Source organism: Rattus norvegicus, chromosome X (assembly GCF_036323735.1).
Source record: "Rattus norvegicus strain BN/NHsdMcwi chromosome X, GRCr8, whole genome shotgun sequence".
NCBI classification, from domain to species: Eukaryota; Metazoa; Chordata; class Mammalia; order Rodentia; family Muridae; genus Rattus; species Rattus norvegicus.
The window spans coordinates 143,420,325-143,435,480 of NC_086039.1; the positions used below are offsets into that span (position 1 = coordinate 143,420,325).

Here is a 15,156-nt window from a genome sequence, read left to right on the forward strand (position 1 = left end):
GCCCGTTTTTTGACCAATTATATGGTCAATTTTGGAGAAAGTACCATGAGGAGCTGAGAAGAAGGTATATCCTTTTGCTTTAGGATAGAATGTTCTATAAATATCCGTTAAGTCCATTTGGCTCATGACTTCTCTTAGTCTGTCGACATCACTGTTTAATTTCTGTTTCCATGATCTGTCCATTGATGAGAGTGGGGTGTTGAAATCTCCCACTATTATTGTGTGAGGTGCAATGTGTGTTTTGAGCTTTAGTAAGGTTTCTTTTACGTATGTAGGTGCCCTTGTATTTGGGGCATAGATATTTAGGATTGAGAGTTCATCTTGGTGGATTTTTCCTTTGATGAATATGAAGTGTCCTTCCTTATCTTTTTTGATGACTTTTAGTTGGAAATTGATTTTATTTGATATTAGAATGGCTACTCCAGCTTGCTTCTTCTGACCATTTGCTTGGAAAGTTGTTTTCCAGCCTTTCACTCTGAGGTAGTGTCTGTCTTTGTCTCTGAGGTGTGTTTCCTGTAGGCAGCAGAATGCAGGGTCCTCGTTGCGTATCCAGTTTGTTAATCTATGTCTTTTTATTGGGGAGTTGAGGCCATTGATATTGAGAGATATTAAGGAATAGTGATTATTGTTTCCCTTTATATTCATATTTGGATGTGAGGTTATGTTTGTGTGCTTTCATTCTCTTTGTTTTGTTGCCAAGACGATTAGTTTCTTGCTTCTTCTAGGGTATAGCTTGCCTCCTTATGTTGGGCTTTACCATTTATTATCCTTTGTAGTGCTGGATTTGTAGAAAGATATTGTGTAAATTTGGTTTTGTCATGGAATATCTTGGTTTCTCCATCAATGTTAATTGAGAGTTTTGCTGGATACAGTAACCTGGGCTGGCATTTGTGTTCTCTTAGGGTCTGTATGACATCAGTCCAGGATCTTCTGGCCTTCATAGTTTCTGGCGAGAAGTCTGGTGTGATTCTGATAGATCTGCCTTTATATGTTACTTGACTTTTTCCCTTACTGCTTTTAATATTCTTTCTTTATTTTGTGCGTTTGGTGTTTTGACAATTATGTGACGGGAGGTGTTTCTTTTCTGGTCCAATCTATTTGGAGTTCTGTAGGCTTCCTGTATGTCTATGGGTATCTCTTTTTTTAGGTTAGGGAAGTTTTCTTCTATGATTTTGTTGAAGATATTTACTGGTCCTTTGAGCTGGGAGTCTTCACTCTCTTCTATACCTATTATCCTTAGGTTTGATCTTCTCATTGAGTCCTGGATTTCCTGTATGTTTTGGACCAGTAGCTTTTTCCGCTTTACATTATCTTTGACAGTTGAGTCAATGATTTCTATGGAATCTTCTGCTCCTGAGATTCTCTCTTCCATCTCTTGTATTCTGTTGGTGAAGCTTGTATCTACAGCTCCTTGTCTCTTCTTTTGGTTTTCTATATCCAGGGTTGTTTCCATGTGTTCTTTCTTGATTGCTTCTATTTCCATTTTTAATTCCTTCAACTGTTTGATTGTGTTTTCCTGGAATTCTTTCAGGGATTTTTGCGATTCCTCTCTGTAGGCTTCTACTTGTTTATTAATGTTTTCCTGTGTTTCCCTAAGTGTGTTCATGTCTTTCTTGAAGTCCTCCAGCATCATGATCAAATATGATTTTGAAACTAGATCTTGCTTTTCTGGTGTGTTTGGATATTCCATGTTTGTTTTGGTGGGAGAATTGGGCTCCGATGATGGCATGTAGTCTTGGTTTCTGTTGCTTGGTTTCCTGCGCTTGCCTCTCGCCATCAGATTATCTCTAGTGTTACTTTGTTCTGCTATTTCTGACAGTGGCTAGACTGTCCTATAAGCCTGTGTGTCAGGAGTGCTGTAGACCTGTTTTCCTCTCTTTCAGTCAGTTATGGGGACAGAGTGTTCTGCTTTCGGGCGTGTAGTTTTTCCTCTCTACAGGTCTTCAGCTGTTCCTGTGGGCCTGTGTCTTGAGTTCACCAGGCAGCTTTCTTGCAGCAGACAAGTTGGTCTTACCTGTGGTCCCGAGTCTCAAGTTTGCTCGCGGGGTGCTGCCCAAGGGCTCTCTGCAGCGGCAGCAACCAGGAAGACCTGTGCCGCCCCTTCCGGGAGCTTCAGTGCACCAGGGTTCCAGATGGTCTTTGGCTTTTTCCTCTGGCGTCCAAGATGTGTGTGCAGGGAGCAGTCTCTTCTGGTTTCCCAGGCTTGTCTGCCTCTCTGAAGGTTTAGCTCTCCCTCCCACGGGATTTGGGTGCAGAGAACTGTTTATCCGGTCTGTTTCTTTCAGGTTCCGGCGGTGTCCCAGGCAGGTGTCCTGCCTCTCCTGGGCCCTCCCCCACGGGAGCCCAGAGGCCTTATACAGTTTCCTCTTGTGCCAGGGATGTGGGCAGGGGTGAGCAGTGTTGGTGGTCTCTTCCGCTCTGCAGCCTCAGGAGTGCCCACCTGACCAGGCGGTTGGGTCTCTCTTTCACCGGGTCTGGGAGCAGAGAGCTGCTGCGGGCCGGGATCCGCGGGTGTCTAGTTTCCTTTTTGTTGCTGTGACAAAGCACTATTACCAAAGGCAACTTAAGGAAGTGGGAACTTACTTTGGCTTGTGATTGCAAAGGGACAAGAATCTATCACAGTGCGGAGGCATGGTAGCAGGAGTCAGAAGCTGAGAATTCATATCTTGAACCACAAACATGAGACAAGCCAGCAAACAGGAAGTAGAGTGAGGCTACAGAATCTCATAGCACACCCTCCAGCAAGGCTGCCCCAGATTCCCAAACAGCACCAATAGTTGGGAACCAAGTGTTGAAATGCCTGGGCCTATGGAGAAGATGTCTTTCATTTCTACCACCACAGTGGTCCTAACAGGCTCCCCAAAAAATTTCCAATAGCTGTGCTCCTCCATGTACTGGAGGGGCACAGAACAATTTTGTCCAGAGACTTATTGACTGACAATATCATTTCCTCTTTAAATAGAGGAGAACGGCTTTAAGATGCTTATATTGTGGTCTTAGCATTGTCCCCCTATTAAATGAAATAGGGGAAAAAGTTAAAACTAGAGCTAAAAGGGGAGTGGGAACATAGTCTCAGTTTAGTCACACATTCCGTGTTTTCCACCCACTCCCCTTAGAAAAGATGCTTAGCAGACACTTATGGAGATGTTTTCTTAAAGGAATTTTAGTAGATCTAGAAGACCCCTGCTTTTTCAAGTAGAAGAGACTGCTTGATTGTGCCTGCAACTCTGTGAGGAAGAAGATGGCAATGCTATGACTCACTTGAACTCATTTCAGGTCCTTCCTCACTGCAATCCTGTCGTTATTGGACTTGTTGCCTTTTTCTGTCAAATCTAGGATCAGTGAAAATGCTCACTGACAAAGGCATGTGCACACACACATTTAGTCCCCATTTTATTCATACGAATTAAGAGATCTTGCATGAGTAATCTACCTGACTGATTTTTACCTGTAAGTCCACAAAGGAGACAGGTATCTTCCCCCTGACCACTTACCCCAAATCCACACAAACACACAACATGCAAACAGCTCATCTAAAGCTTGTGGGTGTGTGTGTTTGTGTTCACATGTGCCCACAAGCGTGCACACACATGTGTGGTGCTGGCACTTGAACACTGAGCCATACTCATGATGAGCAAGAGTGAAGCATTAAGCTATCTTTTGGAGAGAAAGAAGGGGGAGGAAGGGAGGGAGAGGGGGAGAGAGAAGCTGTCAGTTCCACAATTTTTTTCCCTACCCAAAAAAGGTCTTTCCACACCAACCTATGTCCAGTCCCTCAGGGAAGATTACTGGCCTTTAAAAATAGATTAAAAAGCAGGTTTACAAAACAGAAGTGAAAGCAACTACAACCTCTTCTCACTTGTGAAATGATCGACTCTACCACATAATCTGCCACATGAGAGTACTACATTTTTAATTATTTTATTTATTCTATGTGTATAAATATTTTGCCCAAATGCATGTCTGTGTACTACAACTGTACCTGGATTCCAGGGACATCCAAATTGCCTAGAGCTGGAGTTGCAGATTGTTGTGGGCCAAGAGTAACAGAGCCACCTCCCCAGGATTACTAGATTTAATTACAGACAAGACTGCACCCAGCTGCTGTAGCCAAGGCATTGCGAGAAAGTGAGAGCTCATGCTTTCAATGGCCGCCATATTAAGTCTCTGGCTCTGAAATAGGAAATACTATTTGCAACTGTCACCTAGAAAAGTGTCTCAAGTTCTGATACTTCCTAAAGGCCTTTCCGTTAGGAGCTATTCTTTTGTTGGAGAAGTTGGTTGGAGTAAGGCACAAAGTCAGCACTCAAGAGTGAAGAAATCCCACAAAGAACTTTGTCAGGAATCACCAAGTTTGGATGAATTAGACATGGTTAATCTGTTAAAGGGTTTTGGTGGCACTGGTGATATTTGAGTAGTAGAGTGCTTGTGTAACATGAGTGTGACTTTGGGTACGTCTCAGCACATGCACACACATGCGAGGGTACACACACACACACACACACACACACACATTTAAGTGAGCTATCCACATCTTTCCCAGGAGATGGAAAATATAAAGATATTTATCTGTTTCTTTGTGGGCTTACAGGCAAAACCTGTAGCCAGGTAGTCTGGTCTTTATTAAGAACCCCTTTTTAAATCTCTGACTCTAGGGTGGTCAGCTTTTACAGGAGCCTTGTTTGAGCAAATGTTTTGGTATGATCAACTGGCAGAGCTCTTCTGACCCCTGGAGCAGCAGGACTAGCGTGAAAGTCATAGTGTTTATGCATCAGGTGAGAGACTGATGGACACAGGTTAGAGGATTTCAGGAGCCTGGCTACTGTCACTCTCTTTTCTCACTTATTCCAGAGCTTCCACTTCATTTGCCTGGCTAGTGGCCAGGGACTAAGTGACCTGTCTAGACAGACTGGCCGGATCACTTCCCAGGAACTCTAAGGGTTCTGAGCTGCACTGCTACTTGGTTCAGTCTCAAACTCCTCCCCTCCACCCAGGCCAAAGGTGTAAAGTAGGCAGCAGAAATGTTTCCTTCAGGTTCTCTGCAGTGGGATCAGAGCTTTTTGGAAAAGAAGCAGGGATTCTGAAGGAGCTCTTCAGGGGGTGAGATGGGAAATCAGAAAGTCAAGTATGCTACATATTAACAGAAATATGTTTTTCTTAGAAACTGTATCTAGCTGACTGAGAAAACTTAAACAGCTATGTAGGAAAGAATAAAAGCTTTAGAATATTGGAGGGAGGGAAACACAAACTATGTGGCCTATATTACTAGATCACTTCCTCAACAGCTCCAAAGTAGACGTTTGAAGAAACAACATAGACATGTTAGCATCAATTTAGTTTTTTTGCCATAGAAACAGCTAATACACAGTTCATTTGACCATGTGTAAAGTTTTTTTTGTTTTCTGCTAAGATCTGTGTAGACCTATATAAATGCCTGATCATTTTCAAAGAGGCACTTTCATCATTTTTGTAGTCTTGGCATAAATATCCTCCTTAAGCATCTTCCTTTTCCCCATTCCCCACTTTTCTTGGCTTGGTCCCCAAGCTATGGTTAAGGTGACCTGAGCCCTTTGTTTATGCTGCATCTGCACAGATCTACTCCACAGTAGACAACGAACTTCAAGTACAAATGAGCCAGAGATATTTTCTTTTATATGACAATCATAATTCTACAGAAATGTGTTACTTATCCACATGTGGTAATGTACACCTTTAATCTCACCACTCACGTGGCAAAAGCAGGTGGATATCTGTGAGTTCAAGGGTAGTGAGGTCTACGGAGTGGTTTCTAGGACAGCTAGGCTACATAGTAAGACCATGACTCAAAAGCAAACAAAAAAAAATGTCTTACTTAAAAAAGACAAGCTTGTATTATTCCTAGCTTAGATGATAAGATTCCAATTAGAAGAAAAAAATGGCAAGTGTAATCTCACCTACATCTACAAAGCTAGTTTGAACATGACATTTGGACTATTAACCTGCAGGGTTGCTTATTTCAATGCCCAGTGTAATCATTGGTTATAGTTAACTATTACAGAGCAAAGGGAATATTCCTGTGCTCAACAAAATAACATACCGACATGAATTTGGCAAGCAACATTTGTGGGTCTAGCAAATAGTTCACTGTAAGGTTGTAGGCCCTACATCCACCCCAACACAGGGCATGCCACAGGGAAGGCAGAACAGGGGGGAGTTTGACTGTGCTTGTCCCATGCTGAGCTGGGCTGGTGCTAGGCTGTAGGAGAGCTCCTAAGCACTACTTGGGGTGGGAAAGTACAGTCTGAGGCACAGGACAGCAGGAGCTGGTCAGGGGTCCACAGATTCTCAGGCTCTGGGACAGCCAGGCATAGCTGAGAGCCATGGAAAAGCTGAGAACAGAGTTGGGGGCCTGAGGGCTATGTCTAGCCTGGGGGTGAGGGTTGAGGGTGAGGAGTTTCTGCTGATCCCACAGTGATTGTCCTTGGCTCAGTAGGCAGCAGCTTGGTGGTGGTCGTGGCTGGAGATTAGCCAGCAGCTCTGTAGGCAAAGGTCTTCTCCATGGCTCCCCAAGGCAGATCCTGATGAAAAGAGACAGTCAGTGGTTCCAAATCATTTATTGCCTTGGTAGAAAGTGGATAAGTAAAACCGTACCTCACTTCTTAGGGTGGGCCTGAGATTAAATACCTTTTAAGGGAGAAATTTCTGGGAAGGAAAGCTTATTGGCTGCTCTCTGGACCTCTAGGTACCTCATTAGAATGGAGATCTTTGTCTTGTCCCTACATCTGAGATGTTAGGGATGCCTCATCTACATGTGGGGGGTTTGGGGCATTAGTTTTACATGATTGATGGCCACAACTTTATGGTGGAGGGTGGCAGATGGTAACAGGGGCCTGGTGCTTGGGAGCAGGTGAAGCTCCTACCACCCCTTCAAGATCTCTGGGGCTTCTAGCCTTAACTCAACCAAGGATCAGGCTACCTTTCACAGTACAGCACAATACACCATGTATCTTGATTTGTATAATAGAAAATATGAAATGAATGGTGTTGTTAGATAGCTGAAATAGATGGTGAGGGAGAACAGTGGTTTTAGGGAACTCACAGGAAAGGCTAGGCTGGGTTTAAAGTATAAAGCAAGAACAATGAGACAAAAGCTATTGTCGTGGGCTGCCATTGCCATGAAGAGCAGAAGTACAAATTGTATGTATTTTATTAGTGTATAGAGGTGTGTCTGAGACTAGGGTGTTAGACAGAAGCAAGCCCCTACTAGACTATGACAAAGAAAATATTTGACAGATGAGAACTTGGATGTCTTGCTCAGAACATATGCTTTCCTATTTTCCCCATCATTCTCTGAAGTCTTACAAGAATTTGTCCTTCACCGGGCAGATGGCTCGTCTTCCAAGTAGCTAATATTTAAATAGCTATGATCCTGAGATGGCCAAGCAAACACTCCAAAACCACGCATTTGTAATATTTTAATTGCAAATATATCTTAGTCCTTGTTTCTTGGCAAAGGTGTTTGATAAAATTTCTAACATCAATTAGGGATTGGCAACGAATGTTCTTCAGGCTTAAAAAGACACAGTCATCTACTGGAAAGCGGCAGAATCTCCAGGCAGCAAACCTTTGGCAGAGTCATGTAGAATACATTTTAGTCTATGTGCCCAGGGGCTGTAGATGCCATTCAGCTTGACCTAACTCACTCACTAAGCTGGGAGCTGTTCAGTAATCCCATAACAGTAGCCAAAAGAGAAATAACATTGCACTGTAGGATGTTAATTTTACTTCCAGAGACAGGTGTGTTGGATTGTGGGATTCTGGACCGTGTGGTATTAGAATCATATTGCCCAAATTCACTTGATGGTAAAAATCATTTGGCATCAGGATGACCCACCTCATCTTTTGATCAGTACACTTGGACAGTGCTGTATGCTGAGAAGGAAAAGGATAGCATATCAAAGATGAAGTATTTTGTATTTGTACTTGTAATGGAAGTCTACTGAAACAATAGAACATATGCTGAGGACACGGAACCTTAGATTATTGTGGTCACATTTTTTACCACCTCCCACTCCCTTACCTGTGGTACTTTGTAATACCTACCTCTCCCCACACTTGCCCAGTGACCACTGCCATCCCCCAATCCATGGTACGCAGGAGAACTTCCTCTCATCACTCCAACGCAAATGCCAGTACTGCTCTCCCTTCTTCTGGGGTTGGCAGAGGAAAGATTGAGACCAAGTGCATGCCCTCTGCATCAGTTGGTGGGAACGTAATCACATAGCATCTCTGAACCGAGAATATTGCTCCTTCTGCACATGCACAAAGGGAGGGACTCCGGGTCCCAGACATGCTCACACGGAAGTGCGTTTGTTTTGGAAACACCTTTCCACCTTGATGGCCGTGATACTCCACCAAGGAAAGAGTGATGCACCCTCCAATCAGGGATGCTGCAAAGTGTATGGGGAGCTGTGTCTGGAGCCAACAGTGGAATATCAAGACTATCCGTGCTGAGCTGCAGACTACAACCCCTGGGCACATGTGAAGGCTTGCAGTCAGCCAGCAAACATCCCCATGCCAGAAAGAGTGCAGATAGCACCAGATGACTTTAAAATATTGGAACTTGAAAGCTGCCCTAGAAGAAAGCGGAATGTTTTCTCTTTCAGTATCTTCAACACCACTTATATCCTGGCTTTTAGAACAAGGGGCCTCAGATATTATTTCCCATTGAACCTATAAAGTATGTTTCCATCTGGAGTAAACATTTATAAAACATAAAGATTACCCAGCCATGAGAATTTGGATTCACTAGCCATGTAACACTTCTCAAACATAATTGTGAAAACAATAAAAATATTCTGAAGTTCCATTTTCTCTAGTCCTACCCACAAAATGTTCTCATCAAGTCTCTATGAACCCCCAAATCTGTTTTTATAAGAAACTCAGACCATTCTACCACAGTTGGTTCTCAGGCCATCTGTGAGAGATTCTGAATGCTCAGGAGCATAAGTACTGGAGCCAGGAAGACAGTGTGTGTGTGTGTGTGTGTGTGTGTGTGTGTGTGTGTGTGTGTGTGTGTGTGTGTCTACATGCCACAGCACACATGTGGCATGCGAGAGGCCAACTTGCAGGAATCAGTTCTCTCTTTCTTCTCTGTGAGTTCCAGAGATTAAACGAAGGTCATGGGGCTTGGTAGTAAGCACTTTAACCCTCTGTGCCAGCTCAGTAGCATGAGTGGGTATGTCTCTTTAAACCTTAACTTTTCTGTATTTTTGCCATTTTTGAAATATAAAACAATATCTAAAAAGAACGCGAGAGACTAAGTGTGCGAAAGAAAGCAAAAGACCTGTAACAATTGGGTGAGTCCCTTAGGACTCTACTTACAAAACTAGTGCTTCAGTGTCCAGGACAGAGGAGCTGCTCAGTAAGTTGAATTCAGGCCCAGAGCAACCTTCAAAAGGACCATCTCTGCCCCATACTCAAAGGGACCAACAGCCAGCCCCCTTTGTCTCGTTTAGGAGCGGATTACTTACAACTCAGGCGAAGGGCATCAGCTCAGAGGCTACTGGGCTACTGCACAGTTTACTGAATACTGAGTGTGCCCTCTAGTGTCCACATTTCTCAGCTTTATCTCGGAAAATATGGATCAAGAAGATCTATGTTTATATCAAAACTGAAATTCTCCTGAGATGATTTAGTAAAAATGTTGTTAGTCTTCTTTGATTATGATGTAAATATAGACAAAAAATAAATTATCCTCTTATCTATAATGTTCATGTTTAATGCCACACACCAAATACGCTTGTCCACATTATATAAAAATCAAGTACAGCAAAGCAGCCTTCTTAGAGCGAGGATATCTTACACTTCCAGTCTTAGGAAGCTGGCTATGGTTAGGGGACATGGATATGTGGGTCCTGCTGTGATCGGCACATAGGTACTAATAAACCCAGCTCCTGTGGAGTCCTTAGGCCTCATTTCATAATATTCTAATTTGCATAGGGCTTGAAACAGTGGAAAAAATGGTCATTTTTCTCTTTCAAGTGGCAAGTAGCAAAGAGATGTCCTCATACAGGGCCAGAGACTTCATAGTAATCACTCATCCTTGGTAGTTAGTATTTCCTCCCACATCCACGGTATCTCCCTCAATAACTTATGTCAACAGACTCTAGAGCTCATGGGAAAGGAATGCAAGGGTTCCGCATCACACACCCAAAAACCCCACTCCTCAGCTTCACCTCGACTGGAGCACCATCTTCACCATGCCGCCTCTCATTCTGTATTCACTTCCAGATCATTACAGAAACAACAGTTCAGTTTGGGCTCCAGGAACACTAATTCATCTGCAGTGCTGACACTGTCCAGAAATCCTTTACTTCATCCAGCACCGGGAAGTCAACTTTTCCCCACCCCTGTAAATTGCATGTAGAGCCATTTTTCTCTGGATCAAATACTGTGTGCTGTGATCTTCTTAACTTGATTTCCACAGGTCATTCTAAATGGTGAAATTGAGGCATTCTGTGGAGGCGCCATCATTAATGAAAAATGGATTGTAACTGCTGCCCACTGTCTTAAACCTGGTGATAAAATTGAGGTTGTTGCTGGTAAGTAAAACATACATAATCATTGGCAATGTTTGATGAATGGTGGACATATCGTATTGTATAAATGTCCAACAGGATTGTTACTGAGCAAAGTGGGCAAATGGGAGAGGGGCCATAATTCCAAATCCTAACTTATTCCACCTTCCAAGCCCCATAATTCTTCTTGTGAAAACATAAAGCATAGTAAAATGATTTATTTTGTGTATCAACTTCCCCACCCACTATATTAAATCATTGAGACTTGGTTGCTAATGATCAGCGAAGCCAAACAGACTGGGGACCATGTGAAATGCATTTATGTAGAAGACTATAAACTACAAGATTTGTTTTCAACAGGTGAACATAATATTGATGAGAAGGAAGACACAGAACAAAGGAGAAATGTGATTCGAACTATCCCTCATCACCAGTACAATGCAACTATTAATAAGTATAGTCATGACATTGCCTTGCTGGAACTGGATAAACCTTTAATACTAAACAGCTATGTAACACCTATCTGTGTTGCCAATAAGGAATATACAAATATCTTCCTCAAGTTTGGTTCTGGTTATGTGAGTGGCTGGGGGAAAGTCTTCAACAAAGGGAGACAGGCTTCCATTCTTCAGTACCTTAGAGTTCCACTGGTTGACCGAGCCACATGCCTTAGGTCCACAAAATTCAGCATCTATAACAACATGTTCTGTGCAGGTTACCGTGAAGGAGGCAAAGATTCATGTGAAGGAGATAGTGGGGGACCCCATGTTACTGAAGTAGAAGGGACAAGTTTCTTAACTGGCATTATTAGCTGGGGTGAAGAATGTGCAATGAAAGGCAAATATGGAATATATACTAAGGTTTCCAGGTATGTCAACTGGATTAAGGAAAAAACAAAGCTAACTTAATGAAAAACCTAATTCCAAAGGCAATTCGCTGGGATTGAACATGGATGATTCCTTTGCAAACTAGTCTTTGCACTGTTTGCTAAACTTCAATACATATGCTCTATAAATACTGATTTTTCTCTGTGCAGGGGACAAGCCCATGTAGGATCTATATTGTATTAGATTAAGTAGGTTAGCAAATATAATCGCTAAAGAAATACTTTAGTAAGAGATTAACCAGTTCTGCAAGCCCAGTCCTTATTAAAATTTTAAAATTAGAAAGTGTAGCTCCCCATGTTGCCCATAAGACATGATGGTTCTTGATGTAGAGATGTACCCAATTCTCCCTCCTTGGTATCAGTTCATATTTTAGATCTTCCTCACCTCTCTCAAATTTATTGGTTTTCTGTCCAGAATCTTTAGCTCGTTTAAGGCCAGAAGAAAGCAGGAACAACTGATACATTAAAACTCATCAAAAGCATGACTTCCTCTCTTGATTTTCCCGAATCCTGTATCTTTTTCAACTCCCAATCCACAAATCACTGTCCCGTCCATCATTCTCACCCTCTAGTTCTCCATCAGCTTTGAAAGAGGAAGAGGTGTGAGTTCCAGGACAGTCAGGAGTACAGAGAAATCCTGTCTTGAAAGAAAAAAGAAAGAGAGGGGCAGGGAGGAAGGAAGGAAGGAAGAAGGAAGGAAGGAAGAAGGAAGGAGAGAAAGAATGATTAATTTAGTCATATTGGTATATATATATAAACACCACTAATCTTACTTGTAACAACCACTTATTTCTCTGAAGTAAATACCTTTACCTTGATAGATTTCAGGCTATTAACATAAAGTTACTGGAAAAGGAGTTGGGAAAACATATGCAAAATTACTTTTAAAACTGTTTCAGCCAGTTTTGAACCTCGAACCAGCTGAGCTTTCTAGAAACACTTCAACGGTTTATCTTCGGCTTTCTCCAGTGCCAACCACCCTAAGTCGTCTCTCACAGCAGGCCCCAGGATGCAAGAGTAAATGGCGAACTGAATTGCCCAGTTCTGGTTTTCTGCTCCCCAGTGAACTGTGTTATCATAATTAACATTGTTATGCTGAATTTTCTAGAGGGGTGCTGACCACCTGACCCATTTTTCATCTGTGATTTGATGAACTGGCATTTTAATACTTTTCTGGATCTTTGTATGAACTTGTTTGGAATTGACCCAGTCACCTCACACTTAATGATGTATAAATCGTTTGAACCCCTTGTCACTGTCACCTGTCCCCACCATACAATATCCTACTTTATTACTGCTGACTCTATTAATGTTCCACTACTTACTGCCTCTTTTGTCTTGCAAAAAGTATCAATAAACATCTATCCAAATTGCTCCAACTGTTTCTGGTTAAATCATTTAGAGGGGATCCTGAAGAAGACAATTAACAAATCCCTGAGAAGAATGTGTCTGATGAGCTGTGACTCTGAATTTATACTCTTATGTCCCAAAACTTCATGCAGGGAGCAATGCCCCAAATCTTCACTGCTCTGACTGTGCTTATGGCCTTGGATAACTCACAACCCATTTGAGGAATTAGCATCTCCATTGTATAATGAGAGATTCTAAGGAGACACTATTGGAAGACCTTTGATGTTAAGAATACAGAGGTTTTTATTCTTCATTCCCCCTTTCAACAAATACTCAGAGAGGTCCCCTGTGTAATGCCACCAAAAAAAATGCTGAGTACATATGTTTTGATTTGGAAAATTTTACAAAAATGTCTGTATATCATCAGAGCCTACTACACTATGAAATAGCAATTGCTCAATAAATGTTAGCTGGAACTAGAAAGATGGCTCAGCAGTTAAAAGCATTGGCTGTAGCACTTGCTTCTTGTCAATGACCCAGGTCCAATTTCCAGCTCCGTATCAGCAGGCTCACAGCCATTTGTAACTGCAGGAGTTTTGATGCTCCCATCTGACCTCCATTTCTGCACATGAGGTGGTGCACATACAGACAAGCAGGGACACACACACACACACACACACACACACACACACACACGAATAAAAATACTTATTTTTTAGGTTAGGTGAATTGGAGTTCATGTTTGTTTCAGAATAGCAATTGAGCATCCTGAAAAGGGACCATACTTACATTTAAAAATGTTCCTGTTGGCCCGGAAACTGGGAAAGGAAATAACACTCGAAATGTAAATAAGAAATACTCAAGTTAATAAAAAAAAAAAGAAAAGAAAAAAATGTTCCTGAAATTGAAGCCTCAGAAACAAACCAGAGCAATAAGTTCTGTTATCTTTGGCTAAAGGAGATGAAGTGAGATTAGCCACTCTAAGTGACAAGTCTGCATTTAAGGAGAAAGCTAGTTCATGCATGAAGCCTCTTACTTCAAATCTGAATAACTAAAGCTCTATGACCCCAGTGCTCGGTTGGAAAAAAAAGTTACTGATCATGTTGTCATGGAGACAACCTCTTACAAAAGCAGCAATGGTGAACTGCCCTCACCCTTCAAACCATTAGCCTTCCCTGTGGCACAGAGAGAAACTTCTAAGCTTCTCAGCCTCTGAGCCATAATTACCCTTTCTCCTATGAGTTTAAAAATGACTGAATCCATTCTGAGCCATCTGTGACATGTTGCCACTAGTAAACATGGAGGCCTTTAAGCACACCTATGAGCCAGTAGTATCAGAGCCAAGGCCTCACTGGATTTTGCTTACTGCGCTTGCAGTCACTGAATGCATTAGCCATTAGTACATTCTAAATTGTTGTAGCTACTTAACCTAAACAGGCTGAAATATGCTGGTATAATACTGGAAGTGACAGAATAAAATAGAATTCTTGCTGAGTGAAGGAAAGTGTAATAATACCTTGATGTTGAAATCTGAGTGCTTTTAGTTCTTTGGAATAGTAGTTGCTTTATGGTGTCAGAGAGTGGTCTGATTTTCTCTGCCAAGGGGAAAAGAAAGGGTACTCTCCTGAACACAACCATTTACAAACAGCCTCCTTATAAACTCTTCATAATTTTAGCCTAAGATTATCAAAGATGCAAGGCCCACTAAACACCATCCAGTCCATTGCCCTTTTACAAATGAGGATGCAGAGGTCAAGAGAAGCCTGGCCCAGGTAACACAATGACAGAGCTCAGAAGGAAGCTGAGATCTCCAACCCTACACTGTGAGCACAGCACTTTCAACTAGAGTGTGTCCTTGCCACTGTCCATCTTTTTAAAGCAGCCAGGGCTATCTGCATTGACGGAAATATATTCAAAATGTCTGGGAGTGAAAGCTGCCTCATTCTGATGAATAGTCCTTTGAGTGGAAAACACATGATAAAATCAAGAGCTGCAGGTAGCCTAGAAGGCAGAGTGGCAGCCAAATAAACTGGAGCAGGAGTGTGTGGCTCATAGCAGGCACTCAGTAAACACATGGATAATAAACCGTCAGTACTAGTGTCTGGCCTTTATCCCAACTGTGAGCACCAGGCCTTCCAGATGTGACATTTGACTTGTAAAGGATGCTGCTCGGTGTCATCTGGCACACAACCACTCCAGCAGCATAATATTTTCTTCTTTGCAACCATGCTGGGGAAGACCTGTGCACCACCAGCAGAATGCAGGCTACTGCAGTAGCTGTTGTAGGGCTTAAGGAGGTCTTCAAAGGCCCACGGGAACTAGGAGTCTAACCATGTGGCACAACTCTGCACGCCAGGAAAA

At 42.4% G+C, this 15,156-nt stretch overlaps 1 protein-coding gene across 1 annotated transcript in view; it reads left to right on the forward strand.

Annotated features, from left to right (window-relative positions):
* Positions 1 to 12,819, forward strand: part of F9 (coagulation factor IX) — a 44,502-nt gene extending 31,683 nt beyond the window's left edge. Inside the window, exons 7-8 of the mRNA NM_031540.1 lie at positions 10,469 to 10,583; positions 10,920 to 12,819. Of these exons, the coding sequence (NP_113728.1) occupies positions 10,469 to 10,583; positions 10,920 to 11,467 (663 nt within the window). The 3' untranslated portion in view covers positions 11,468 to 12,819. The remainder of the gene's footprint in view (positions 1 to 10,468; positions 10,584 to 10,919) is intronic.
* Positions 12,820 to 15,156: the final 2,337 nt, after the last annotated feature.